The sequence below is a fragment of the Daucus carota genome, chromosome 5, assembly GCF_001625215.2.
Source record: "Daucus carota subsp. sativus chromosome 5, DH1 v3.0, whole genome shotgun sequence".
NCBI lineage: Eukaryota > Viridiplantae > Streptophyta > Magnoliopsida > Apiales > Apiaceae > Daucus > Daucus carota.
Genome location: NC_030385.2, coordinates 5,048,987 through 5,061,877, shown reverse-complemented (window position 1 = coordinate 5,061,877; position 12,891 = coordinate 5,048,987). Strand labels below are relative to the sequence as shown.

General features: G+C 33.8%; 2 protein-coding genes across 4 annotated transcripts; both read left to right on the top strand.

The window, feature by feature from the left end:
- The first annotated feature begins 1,361 nt into the window (after nucleotides 1-1,361).
- Nucleotides 1,362-5,609, top strand: LOC108222524 (thiosulfate sulfurtransferase 18). Its single transcript, XM_017396439.2, has 5 exons — nucleotides 1,362-4,758; nucleotides 4,853-4,932; nucleotides 5,016-5,086; nucleotides 5,173-5,226; nucleotides 5,345-5,609. The coding sequence occupies exons 1-5, from the start codon at nucleotides 4,610-4,612 to the stop codon at nucleotides 5,447-5,449; spliced, it is 459 nt and encodes a 152-aa protein (XP_017251928.1). The 5' UTR covers nucleotides 1,362-4,609; the 3' UTR covers nucleotides 5,450-5,609.
- Nucleotides 5,610-7,021: 1,412 nt separating this feature from the next.
- LOC108220666 (MLO-like protein 4) lies at nucleotides 7,022-12,309 on the top strand. 3 transcript variants are annotated; one of them, XM_017394501.2, is made up of 15 exons: nucleotides 7,027-7,363; nucleotides 7,497-7,554; nucleotides 7,658-7,890; nucleotides 8,306-8,422; nucleotides 8,524-8,584; nucleotides 8,714-8,811; nucleotides 9,314-9,388; nucleotides 9,894-9,979; nucleotides 10,170-10,219; nucleotides 10,556-10,596; nucleotides 10,688-10,858; nucleotides 10,941-10,976; nucleotides 11,431-11,498; nucleotides 11,630-11,690; nucleotides 11,799-12,309. In XM_017394501.2, exons 1-15 carry the CDS (start codon nucleotides 7,247-7,249, stop codon nucleotides 12,111-12,113), a joined length of 1,587 nt encoding a protein of 528 aa, XP_017249990.1. In that variant the 5' UTR covers nucleotides 7,027-7,246; the 3' UTR covers nucleotides 12,114-12,309. The 3 variants fall into 3 exon arrangements, with proteins under 3 accessions (XP_017249991.1, XP_017249992.1, XP_017249990.1); XM_017394502.2 differs by lacking the exon at nucleotides 11,431-11,498 and having other exon boundaries at nucleotides 7,022-7,363; nucleotides 11,799-11,936; XM_017394503.2 differs by lacking the exons at nucleotides 11,431-11,498; nucleotides 11,799-12,309 and having other exon boundaries at nucleotides 7,022-7,363; nucleotides 11,569-11,665.
- Nucleotides 12,310-12,891: the final 582 nt, after the last annotated feature.

Here is a 12,891-nt window from a genome sequence, read left to right as displayed (position 1 = left end):
TATAGTGAAAACTTATCAAAGCTTTACAGAAACTTTAGGGAACTCATAAAATATGGAAAACTTATTAAAATATTTAAAATATTATACTTCTTCTTATTAAAGAATCTTTATAATATTTTCTCAAAAATTAATCTTAAGATTTATTTGGAAGTATCCAGTAGAGTAAAAAATTAAGATTCTTTAATACATTCATTTAAAGACTTTTTATATCAGAGATTTCACATGTTTTAATATGAAATTATTTGAGAATTTTATTATTTAAAAATTGAGATTCTTCAAAATGTTCACTTTAATATAAGTTTACTTGACAAATAATAAAAAATTTAAATGACTATTTTTTATAACTGTATCAATTATTTTGAAAATTAATCGAAAAGTTTATTTTAGAACTAAAAAAAATATAAAGTTAGACAACATTATTAAAAAAATTTAAGATTCATATTAACATAAAAATATTATTGTATCACATTTTTAAATACAAAATTATTTAAGTGAGATTATAACAAGATTTTAAATAAATTATATCAACAATATCACGGAAATCAATATTAGAGATTCTTCAAGATATTGGAAAAATATTTTGTTAAGAAATTGACTTGTGAAATTTATTGGAGATTCTTTTAAATATTTCATAAAAATTCATTTAGAAATATTTATAGATTTGATAAATTATCTTCACGAATCCATCATAAAATCCGTGGCTTTGATATAAGAAAAGGTTATTTGATTGGTGGATAGAATAGTGGGAAATACCAAAAATAAAAGATATGTAAATATCTTGAAGAAGATTCTTTCCGAAATTGACCCTGTTCGACATTAAATTTGCATATATTTTGATTGAACTTATAAACGGTAATAAAAATATTCTATATGATTAATCAACCGCATCTAATGAGTTTTCTCGGTTTTCTTGATAGTGAGGTTTTTTCTGGAATAATTTATCATATTTTGACTAATCTAAACATCAAACTAGTAGGTACCCAATATAAAAAATGTATATAAAACTAGTCTCTCCCTAGCTAGTCAAAAAAAATTCAAAAAAAAAAAGTCCACGGCCACGTCATCAGTGATTTTTTTTTGATTTTTTTTTCGGCTAGCTAGGTGGAGACCTTAATGATATACATTTTTTGTGAAGGTGCCCCTGGCGGGGCCCTTCAAATGAATGAGATTTTGATAAATTAAAAAAGTTCTCACAGTTCTCATTTTAAGAAAGTTCTCATTTGAGCAAGTACATATATATATATATATATATATATATATATATATATATATGTGTGTATGTATGTATGTATATGTATATGTATATATATATTTAGGGCCTTTGACAGCAATATCACCTAAGGAAGCTGAGAGGAAAGCAATACTATTCATTAATAAATCTTTTACTTCTTGGAGAACCATTCAAGGGAGACTTCAAATTAGACGGATTGTTTTACTTTAGTGGATGATTTCCACAAGCACAGAGCTGGTAATGGTAATATCTCTGAGAATAAAGATTGAAATAAACTAATTCAGAATAATAACATCAAGCTTTGTCATAGTTCAAGAGAGAACACAATCTCCGCACACGAGTTGGCAGTGCAAGGTGCCAACAGACCTGTAATGTTGCATGCATGGTGCTAAAAATTAATTATTACCTTTTGGGATTCATTATGTCAAATGGTGCAATTTTTATTTAAGTCAAGCATTTTAATTTTTATCTATTTGTCTAAGGCGGAAGGATTTAAATGAAATACTGGTGTATTATCTTGAGCAGCACACATTATATCATTTTCGCTCCTTTTCAAAAAAATCATGATTTTAGTTGGCAAATGAGAGAGCCATTGCTTGTTTCCAAGAGTTTTGAGAAGAGCAACAGATAGAAGCCATCATTTCTGTGGGGTTTTATTGACTCAGATGAGCTCTCCATTTCCCCTCATATACTGCTCTTATTTTCTCTTGTCTTCTAGTCCTCCCCTACTTTTTCTCATATATATGGAGTTAGGTTGGGTTTTCGTAGTATTGGTTTGCAAAAATCAATATGCATGTTGTGTACTACAATCCTCCGTTACCGAATGGCAACACCACTGGTGTTGGTGTGGTTGGGATTTTCCTAGTATTGGTTTGTAAAAATCAATGTGCATGTTGTGTACTACAATCCTCTGTTACCGAATGGCAACACCACTGGTGTTGGTGTGGTTGGGATTTTCCTAGTATTGGTTTGCAAAAATCAATGTGCATGTTGTGTACTACAATCCTCCGTTACCGAATGGCAACACCACTGGTGTTGGTGTCGTTATTAGAGACGAAGAGGGTATCATCCTGGCTATGAGCTCTGGGCACTTTTTTTAGGGTTACAACTCGCTCATAGGATCAGAGAGAATCTGGTTGAGCTTGAGATTGAATCTAAAAAAGCTCTGCGAGAATGGATGATTGGCGATGGTATGTTGATCCTCGTCATAATGGGGTGATTCAACAGTTGAATCAGAGGGTGAGGGATAGGATCTTGGTTCTTAGAAAGAGAGTAGTGGTGGAAAGACAAAATCTCTTGGTTCGATACCTTGCGGAGGATGAGGCAGGAAGGCAGCAACCAAGTTCAGGCCAGTATGGATCTTCAGGCCCTTTGGAACTGTGACATCTTGACATGGGCTTAGGCTTCATCAGGGGCAACTTCCAGGTCATTGACGAAGACGAGGACCAACAGTTTTAGGAGGAGGAATGAGTGATGGAGGGTCCGGATGAGTGATGGGGTGATCGCGGTGCGGGTGTTGCGGTTTTTTCTTAAAACCTCAAACCAAACCGCGCATGCGGTTTGGTTGAAAACTCAAACCGCAACCGCACCGCGCTAGCATAAAAACCGCGTAAACCACACCACAAAAATGCGGTGCGGTTTGTGCGGTTTGTGCGGTTTGCACGTTTAAAATAAATATTTTAATTGAATTAATTATGAAAGAATTTAAATACATTATATTAATAAAGTCATAACAAATCTATATGATATTTATCATTTAAGAACTACAACGACTACTAAAAAATATAAACAAAAGTGCAAATAAAATGACAATAAGTTGTAAGCAGTGTTGTAAAAGGTGGGAATCGGACTTAATCGGTGAAGTCACGGAACAATGATTAATTGGATAGATCGAGTACTAATCGGATGATTAATGGGATAAATGAGGATTAATTGGATAGATAGGGAATTAATCGGATGATTAATGGAATAAACAGATATTTAATTAGTTTTGCGAGCTACAAAACATGGATTACTCGGTGATTAATCGTGATTAATCACTGATTTTTAGGACAAAAGCTTGTAAGAGACATATAATAATAATATAATTGTTTTATAAACTTTGGTATAATAGCAAACTAGATTTATAAAGAATAATTAACTATTATTTAAAGAGCTCTAACAAATACATACATAACATAAATATAAATAATACTAGTAATTTATATATACTATTATAATGCGGTGCGGTGCGGTTTGAACCGCACTAGTAAAATGTCAAACCGCAACCCGCACCGCACCGTGCGGTTTGTGAAAAATTCAAACCGCAACCGCACCACAAAAATTAAAAGCCGCGTTTTGCGGTGTGGTGTGGTGCGGTGCGTGCGGTTTGGGCGGTTTTTTGATGACCCCTGAATTGGGAAACCATGCATCTTATTGTTTTTTTTTTTTGAAAATTGCATCTTATTGTTTTTTTATAGTTTCTCTAATTTAAAATATAATTTATTTTAAATTTTTAAATAAAAAGTTTAAAAGTTATAAGTTTAAATAAAATAAAAGTTTATTTTATTTAAAATTAAAACAATTTACAAAATTATAATTTCTAAGAATATTAAAATGTGTGACGAGTTCTTCAATCCCCAATAGAATTTTGGAGACAGGGATGAATTTAAACTCGAGTAATAATCTATTATTATTAATCTATTTTATTATTACCAATAGTCTGTTTGTCTGGGTTTTAAACTCGGGTTTTAAGTTATATCTGACTTTAAAATGACAAATGTCTATTTATGTAATAAGTCAGAAATCGGTTTAAAGTCGGAAATAAACCAGAAACTGATTTAAAGCTAGAAGTCAGTTTGAGGTACTTTTTTCAGTAACTTAATTTTTTTGAACTTTTTTTAATAAAAATTTCTCATAATTCATAAGTTTACTCATAAATCATTTTTGTTTTTATTATTGTATTTTTGATAACCCATAAGTCAATAAGGCAAAATTATCCAAACATATCACATTAGTCACGTTAAATTATAAATTACGTTTAAGTCATAATCTCACCGAAACGGGCTCCTAAAGTCTAACAGTTTCGTGATGGCTATTAGAGTTGATCGATCCTTATTTCTACTCATGATCCAAACATCCTGTTTTACATATTTACAGTTTTTAAGAATAATTTAAAATTCATATTGAGTATTCCAAATTTTTAATATATTTTTTAAAATCTAAAAGAATATACCAAAATTATTCGGATAAATATTTTAAAATCTGAATTGAATATCCATCGATCAAATATACCGGAGGTTTATGAACAAAAATAAATCCACAAGAATCAGCATCAAATATGTCCCTGTATAAATACATGTGCGAGTGTTTTTGTCACCGTAACAAGATTAATCAGCAATGGCCAATTTCTTCTATTTTCTGCTTAGATTAATTGTAATTTTGCTTTTATCCTCCACTTCATACTCAGATGTCGAAGTGGTGACCATCGATGTCCATGCAACTAAAGACCTCATGAATTCCGGCAATCATCGATACCTTGATGTCAGGTATGCTAATTAATCATATCTACATTTTTCCTCTCTTTTTTTCTGAGTAATTCTCGAAAAATATTTCACTTGTAAAATCCTCTGTTCTTTTCAGAACCGAGGAAGAATTCAAGAATGGGCATGTCGACGTGAAGAATATCGTTAACATTCCTTACATGTTCGAAACTCCTCAAGGTAATTTAAATTCGATTCGACTCGAAACCGATTTTAATATTTTATTTAAAGTAAATATATAATTGATGTTGATGTTACTGCAGGCAGGGTGAAGAATCCGAAGTTTATGGAACAAGTTTTATCGACTTTTAAAAAGGATGATAATCTTATAGTGGTATAGTAAAAATGATACTATGTAACATCAGGAAATCCTTTTTCTTTTTCTGGATTTTTGTTAATATTTAGAAATTTAACATGCAGGGGTGTCAAAAGGGGATCCGATCTGTTTATGCAACCATCGATCTTCTTAAATCTGTAAGTTTAATTAATCGATTAATAATTGTGATGACTTTTCGGTGTATGTCCTGCATATCGGAAATGTTTGGTTTGATTCGATTTTCGTACGGTCCGTTTATGGATGTGTGAATTGCAGGAGTTCAAGCAAGTGTACAACATGGGAAGCGGATATCTGGCCTGGATTGACAACAACTTAGCTGTGAAGATACCGGAACCTGAAGCTCGTTCAGAAGAGCTCTGATATCTTGGTTTTTTATTAATAAATAAAAGTTGGGATGATGAGATAAATGAAATAAATTGTGGTAACGGCTTTATGGGTAGTGGTTGTTGACTGTATCATCAATTCTGCTTCACTTCACTCCAAAGATGATGCACAATCCAGTTGTAATATTTTAACTTTTCTTGCTTCTGGGGTTAAAAAATTAAAAAAAAATAAACAATCGATCAATAAATATATATAATTAATCATAATTCTAAAAATCACTGCTTGGGCCAATAAATCCACGAGCAGTTTCTCACCGATTTCATTTTCAAAATCCGATAAATCATTATAAATTCTTTCTAAATAATATCAATAAACTAAACTAATATATTGAATATCATGAGTGGAGTTGTACGGGGTCCTCGTTTCAATGGAATGTTGGAGTCTATGTAGGGCTGTAATTCGAGTCGAACCGGGCGAGTTTCGAGCCGTGCCTAATTCGAGCCAAGTTTATTCGAATCGAACCGAACCGGCTCGGTTAACTAATCGAGCCTAAATCTTTGCCCGAACTTGACTCGGTTAATTTCACGAGCCGAGTCGAGCCAGCTCGTTTAGCTAGTCGAGCCAGCTCGTTTAGGTAAACGAGCCGGTTTTAACGAGTCGAGCGAGCCAGCTCGTATAATTTTACACTTAATCGAGCCTAAACCTCTACCCGAACTCGGCTCGTTTAATTTCACGAGTCGAGTCGAGCCGGCTCGTTTAATTAAACGAGCCGAAATCTTTGTCCGAACTCGGCTCGTTTAACGAGTCGAGTCGAGCCGAGCCCACTTAAACGAGTTCGAGCTGGGCGAGCTCGCGAGCCGCCCGACTCAAATTACAGCTCTAAGTCTATGTATGTTCTGCAAGTAAATATAGTTTAAAATATTACAAAACATATTGGGGCTGTTTGGGTGAGTTTAAAATAAGTGTTTCTTGCTTAAAATAAAAAATGAGTGAAGTAGAAGTTAAAAATTAGTTAAGACTTATAAGTGATTAAAGTGTTTGGGAAAAAAGTAAAAGTCATGAAACAAAAGTTAGTAATCCTATCTTTTTATAAGTGATTAAAGTTATAAAATGAGATTTGTAATTTTTTATTAACACGTTTTACAAGATATTTTATTCGTAAAACATAAATGGACTCTGAGGACTAAAAAAATGGGGATTCATAGAACTTAACTCTAAATATTATTATAATATTATAATAATATCTGATTTTTTCCTGATCAATCGTTCTGATTAATCTCAAATCACCCTGTTAATCCCTAATCAGTCTCTTCACCGATTAAATTCTCAATTTTTATAATCATGAAAATTGTTAAAAACTAATATTGTTAGTCTTCAGTATCTCACTTTTGAAAAAATAAATTAATTATTTTATAAATAAATAATTGATCATACGATGTATTTTTTATTTGCTTTTGACCACTATTTTCGAAAGATAATTATTACAATTTAAATCATACCCTTTTTTATCAGGGAAAAAAAACAAATTGCACAATATATATGACATTAAAATCTTTTATAGATGTGTAAATGTTTCATTTTCAATTTGGGGTAATGGGACCAGAGTGGTCTAGGAGCTTGGAACATAAGCTCATGCATGTACAAAGGTTTTGATAGTGTCAGACTCAAATCTTGATTATTGTCTTCACTCATCAATGGCTTGTTCCTCACAAAGAGTTATGTGAATGACACTATGAAAAGACCATACCCCACATGCCAAAAATTTATTAGAGATGCTAATTAGGTCTCTGCATGTCACTTTTATAATCAGAGGATTTAGTTTTGAGATTGACAATGGAGGAAGGAGGAAAGTCATTGGCTGAGACACCAACATGGGCTGTTGCCACTGTCATCACTGCAATGGTTGTTCTTGGCTGGCTGTTTCTTGCCTCCCTCGAGCTTTTCGACAAGGTAATTATGTCTAATCATCACTCTGGTTTCATGGTTTCTTTACATTTGTTGTGGTATCAGTGTGTAGTGTAGGCAGAAAAGACAGAGCCTTTGGTATGCATAGAAGATTGATTTATGGTGTGCTTTATCTCAGTGGCTGGATAGAACAAAGAGAAAAGCTCTTCTGGCCGCTCTCGAAAAGATCAGAGATGGTAATCAGGCAATTTCTCCCCTTGAACAGAAACCATTGAGGCTAGGCTTCTCTTTTGCCTTTTGTCTGTATACTTATTATAGTGTGCTTATTTTTGCAAGCAGAACTGATGCTTTTCGGGCTTCTATCATTGATGATGGGTCACTGGATTGTTTATGTTGCCAAGATCTGTATTAAATCATCCTCTGTGAGCAGACGATTTTACCCATGTGCACTGGAAAGTGAATTGAGTGATGAACCATCTCAAATTGAAATCTCTGTTTTTAATCATACATTCATGAATCATTCAGCTCCGCGACAGCTGATGAAAACTGCAGTACATCATTATTGCCCTCAGGTGATAAACTGTGATACTTTTGGTATTGAACTGCATATAGACGCTTTAGCTTGTAAACTATTGTCATAATATTGACAGAGATTAAATTGACATGTCAAGCACAAAGCTGATAAAATAGGCATCTGGACTTGATTCTATACTTGATAAGAATCTTAATGCTTATGCATCTTGATACTAATCATAAAAGCTATGATCGTCAAATAAGAGGCAGTACAAATTTGTTTAAGGTCAGGTACAACTGGTATATTGATAATCATATGTACGCTCACATATAATAAGACGCGTCCATTTAAGATCAAAGGTCCAAATGCAGTTTAAAATGATCAGATTCTTGCATTTCTAAGGAAAATAAAGCCTCTATATAATAAATATTTGAAATGCCTGAAATATATCACATCTTAGATATGTTTTCCAGGGTCATGAATCATTCGTTTCACATGAAAGTATGGAGCAGCTTCATCGGTTCTTGTTTGTTCTAGGCACCAGTCATGTATTTTACAGCTTTGTTGCGATTGCCCTTGCCATGATTAAGGTAATACAGTTGCACTCCATAGTCCCTAAATCAAACCAATCTATTTCGAGTAATTATCAAAATTTTCCTTCTATTTCTCTTTATGCTTCTTTTGGATGCAGATCTATAGCTGGAAAGTGTGGGAAGATCAAGCCAAGGTGATGGCTCTTCAAAGATCAGAAGGTGAACTGGTTATATGTTGATTATTCATGAATGATGGTTTGGCCAAAGAAAAAATATTCTACTACTATCCTTTACTCTTTTTTAATCATAAGCCCAAGTTTTGTGATATTTCTTAATTTCATTCACCAGAAGCTATTTCAAGCAATGAAAGAATGAGAAGAATGACCACATTTATATCCAACCACACATCCAATTCTTGGAGCAAGCACAAGGTTTTGGTTTGGCTGGTAATGGCCTACATATATAAATTCTTTTTAAGGATAAACTTGATTTGTGTCTGGCTAAGATGCTCACGATATCAACAGTGAGAGTTTATTACTGTTTTCGGTTGTGTCTAGACTCTACCATCTATATTAGTGAAGTCAGCACGGCCATAAGTCATCTAGAGGACTATTTGACATGCATCGCTTCTATTCTACAACAAGAAATTGTGTCTTCGTTTATAGTTTGAGCTTTCTTTTGAATTATTACACTACTGGAGCACTGGTAATGACAAAAAATTTGTATCATGATGCTGATAAGATCCAAAAAAATAACATGATTCTGATAGTGTGTTGTTGCATCATGTTCATACATAACGTGCTTATATTTTACTCTTCTGAAACTTTGTTTTGAAACCTTATCTTTCCGATATCCTGCTTAAGACTCCAGATCACGTCTTGATTAGTTTTATTGTATGGCATGATTCAAGTGCTTTGGAGGTCAAGCTCATGTTTTCCCAGTTTGCAGCTTTGTTTCAGTCGCCAGTTTTGGAGTTCTATAAACCGAGCTGACTACATGGCTTTGCGATTAGGATTCATAACAGTAAGTTTGCCATTTTGACTAAAAAAAATAGTCTAAATCAATTTACTTGTCCCTTTGTGACATCTATGTATTACAGACAAACATGCTTAACACTCATTATTTTTTTCATGCAGATGTAGTGTGAATAAATATCTGATGAAATAATTCTAGCATACCTAGATAACGATGATTAGAAATAATGACCATAGTGTATGCAATAGAATGGGTACTCCTTTCTGTTGTAGAGGTTTTAGAGTGATGGAACTTCCTTTCAGAAAAGTTAATGCTGAGTAGTAATATGGAAAATAGATGACAGCAAAAAATTACTTCAATGCCTTCTGATAAAGTGTAGGGATGGGGGTGACAGTAGAATTACAAACACATTTGCCTATTCAAGATAATTCTATTTCATTAAAACTGCCAGTTAATGTACTAAGCCAAAAAACCAGTGGTTGAAGCACTAAGATTTGTCACTACTCACAAATATTCATAATTCATACCATAACCTTTGTTTTACATTGTGCAGACTCATCAGTTGCCATTAACATATGATTTTCTCAATTATATGCTCAGAAGCATGGAGGATGAGTTTCGGGATATTGTTGGCATAAGGTACTTGTACATCTACTATTTGAAGGTGATTTATCTTAAAATTAAGATTCATAAAACATGGTTTCTGATTAGATTGAGTATAAGTGCGTGTCAAGTGTTTCTGATTAGGCAGTGCTGTTCTTTTGTGTTATAACTTGATAATAATTGCTTTTATTGACAATGCATATGAAAATTTACATTCTTCTTGCAGTATCCCGCTCTGGATTTTTGGCATAGCATGCATTCTTCTTGGTTTTCATGGTAATTTCATGCACCCGAGCACTCTCTCTATCAACTTAATGACTGTGGACTTTACTCGCCTAGAGCAAACTAAAGGCGCCTCCCGATGACACAATAGAACAAGGCATGTTAATGGAAAATCTAAAAGACATATAAATTAACACTCTGCTTCAGACACTTGTTAAGATAAGTTACCATTTTACAACTGCTCAAATTATGCTGATATATTTGTTACTATATATTGTATGAGGCGCCAATTAGTAAGCTCATGCATGAATACCTTAGCAATGTCATAAGAGGGCCTTACAAATGTGTTTAGTGTCTCCTTTCGGGCTTATCTGCACCACACTTGTGCAGGAACAAACATCTACTTTTGGCTTTCATTCCTTCCGGCAATTGTAAGCACTTCCCCTATATTATTGCATTTGTTTTGTTGAGACTGTTATTAAAAACTGTGTTTTGTTTCTCATTTCTGTATATGTGCAAAAGTTGATTCTCCTAGTCGGTTCTAAACTGCACCACATAGTGGTCAAGTTAGCTCTTGAAATAACAGAAGTGGGTCCAGTAGGAGAATTTCGTCGTTTTAATCTTAGAGATGAATTGTTCTGGTTTGGAAGGCCCAGGTTTTTATTGAGGATAATACAGTTCATATCTTTTCAGGTGAACCTAAATACGTCGAAACTAGAAATTCTGTGGTGTACATAAATTACTCACTAATTCAAATGTTTTACTTGATCTGCAGAATGCATTTGAGATGGCATCTTTTATTTGGTCAATGGTAAGAACCTATTTGTTTATTTTTTTGCTGTAAGATGGTTGGAATCGACCTACTATGCTTGTGCTTCCATTGGAGCTTCGTTACAATTTCAGAGATTACACTTGCATTGCATATCACTACTTATTTTCATACATGGCCCCTGGAAAGAGCTGTCAAACAGTCTTCATTTGTCCCCACTTGGCAGCTTAATTATGAACAACAATATACTTCTGTTTCATTCAAATATTTAACTTTATGATATACTAATATGCACATTAGTATCATCAAAATCATTGATTTGTGCATATGTAATGAAACCCCCTGCTCTTCTGCATGAGTTTTAAGTTTCAATATGAACTAATCAAGAGTTCCTGCATTATGCCTGAATTTCTTCTTTTTCTTCTTAATTATGCTTCTTTTTCTGAAAGAACAATTGATTTGTTTGTTTATCACCTTTTGCATTCTTCTTTCTCAGTGGGAAATTAGAGAAGGCAGTTGCTTCACAAAAAACCACACATTCCTTGTTATCCGATTGACATTCGGGTACTTAGTCTTGCACATTTTACTTGTTTGATGATGGTCGAATCTCATTTTGTCTCGTTCTTTGTCACAGTCTTTCATGTGCATTTAATTCAGATTATATTCAAGCAGATGAAGCTATTAATTTACTGCAGGGTAGTCTCTCAAATTTGGTGTAGCTTCATCACTTTCCCCCTCTATGTCATCACCACCCAGGCATGTTACAAACCCCCCCCCCCCCCCCCCCCCCTCATTCTCTCCCTCCCTCTCTCTATCTCTCTCGTGTCCCCTCCCCCCTGAAAGACGCTTGATATAATGTTACAGATGGGTTCAAGATTCAAGAAAACCATAATTTCCAACGATGTGAGAAATTCACTACATAAATGGCAAAGAAGGGTGAAGGCCAGGCAAGGAGATCACCCTTTTACACTCATAAATGAAGTATCAACTGCATCCTCTGATACAACTGGAGACACCGAGAGCTTATACACAGTGAACTCAGGCAAAGCAAAAGGATCCTCGATCACACGACATGCTTCTTTGGAACATCATACTTCATCAGGGAATCAGACTTCATTTTATTCAAGCTGTCGCTCTGAAGATGACATTGATAGTGATGAACTTGAAGATTTACATTAACATATAGTGAACATGGTCTGTATCTTGTGTAACCTATGCAAGTGTTCTCTGAGTGAGGATGGTTCACTTCTGTAAGTGCATATATCTTTCCAGACGTACGGTCTTTTGCTACAAGATATTAAGAGGGGTGTATTGGATTGAGATTTTAAAGCATTTTTTTGCATTCATGAAATCCGAAGGTATTCGATTGGGATTATTTGAAATCCATTAAAATCTTGAGGTATTCAATTGGGATTTCAAATTATGCTACAAAATCTTGTGGTATTCAATTGGGATTTTAAATTATGTTTTAAAATCCGATGGTATTCAATTGGGATTGTTTAAAATCCATTAAAATTTGATGGTATTCAAATGCTGATGGATTTTTTTGCATTTCATAAAATGATGGATTTTGTGGCATTCTTCAGTGTATTTTAAGTTTTTTGAAATCCCATCAAAATCAATGGGATTTTGAAGCATTGTGCTTAAATCCTATCGACTCTGCGACATTTTATCAAGAATCCGCAAAAAATCAAAATTAGACACAATCCATTAAAATCCATAGACTAAAAACAATCCATTAAAATCCCAATCGAATACACCCCTCTAAAACTAAGAATATTGAAGGAAGCCTTCTGCAATGACCACTGTTTGTTTTTGATTTCTTGCAAGTTGAGCCAAGTTCCAAGAATATAAACCGATAAAACTTTAATGTATGAATCCAAGCTGGCATCTAACCGAACTTCTGATAATCTTACAGGTTCAGTTCAAACACGACTTAGAACCCATTTGAATGATG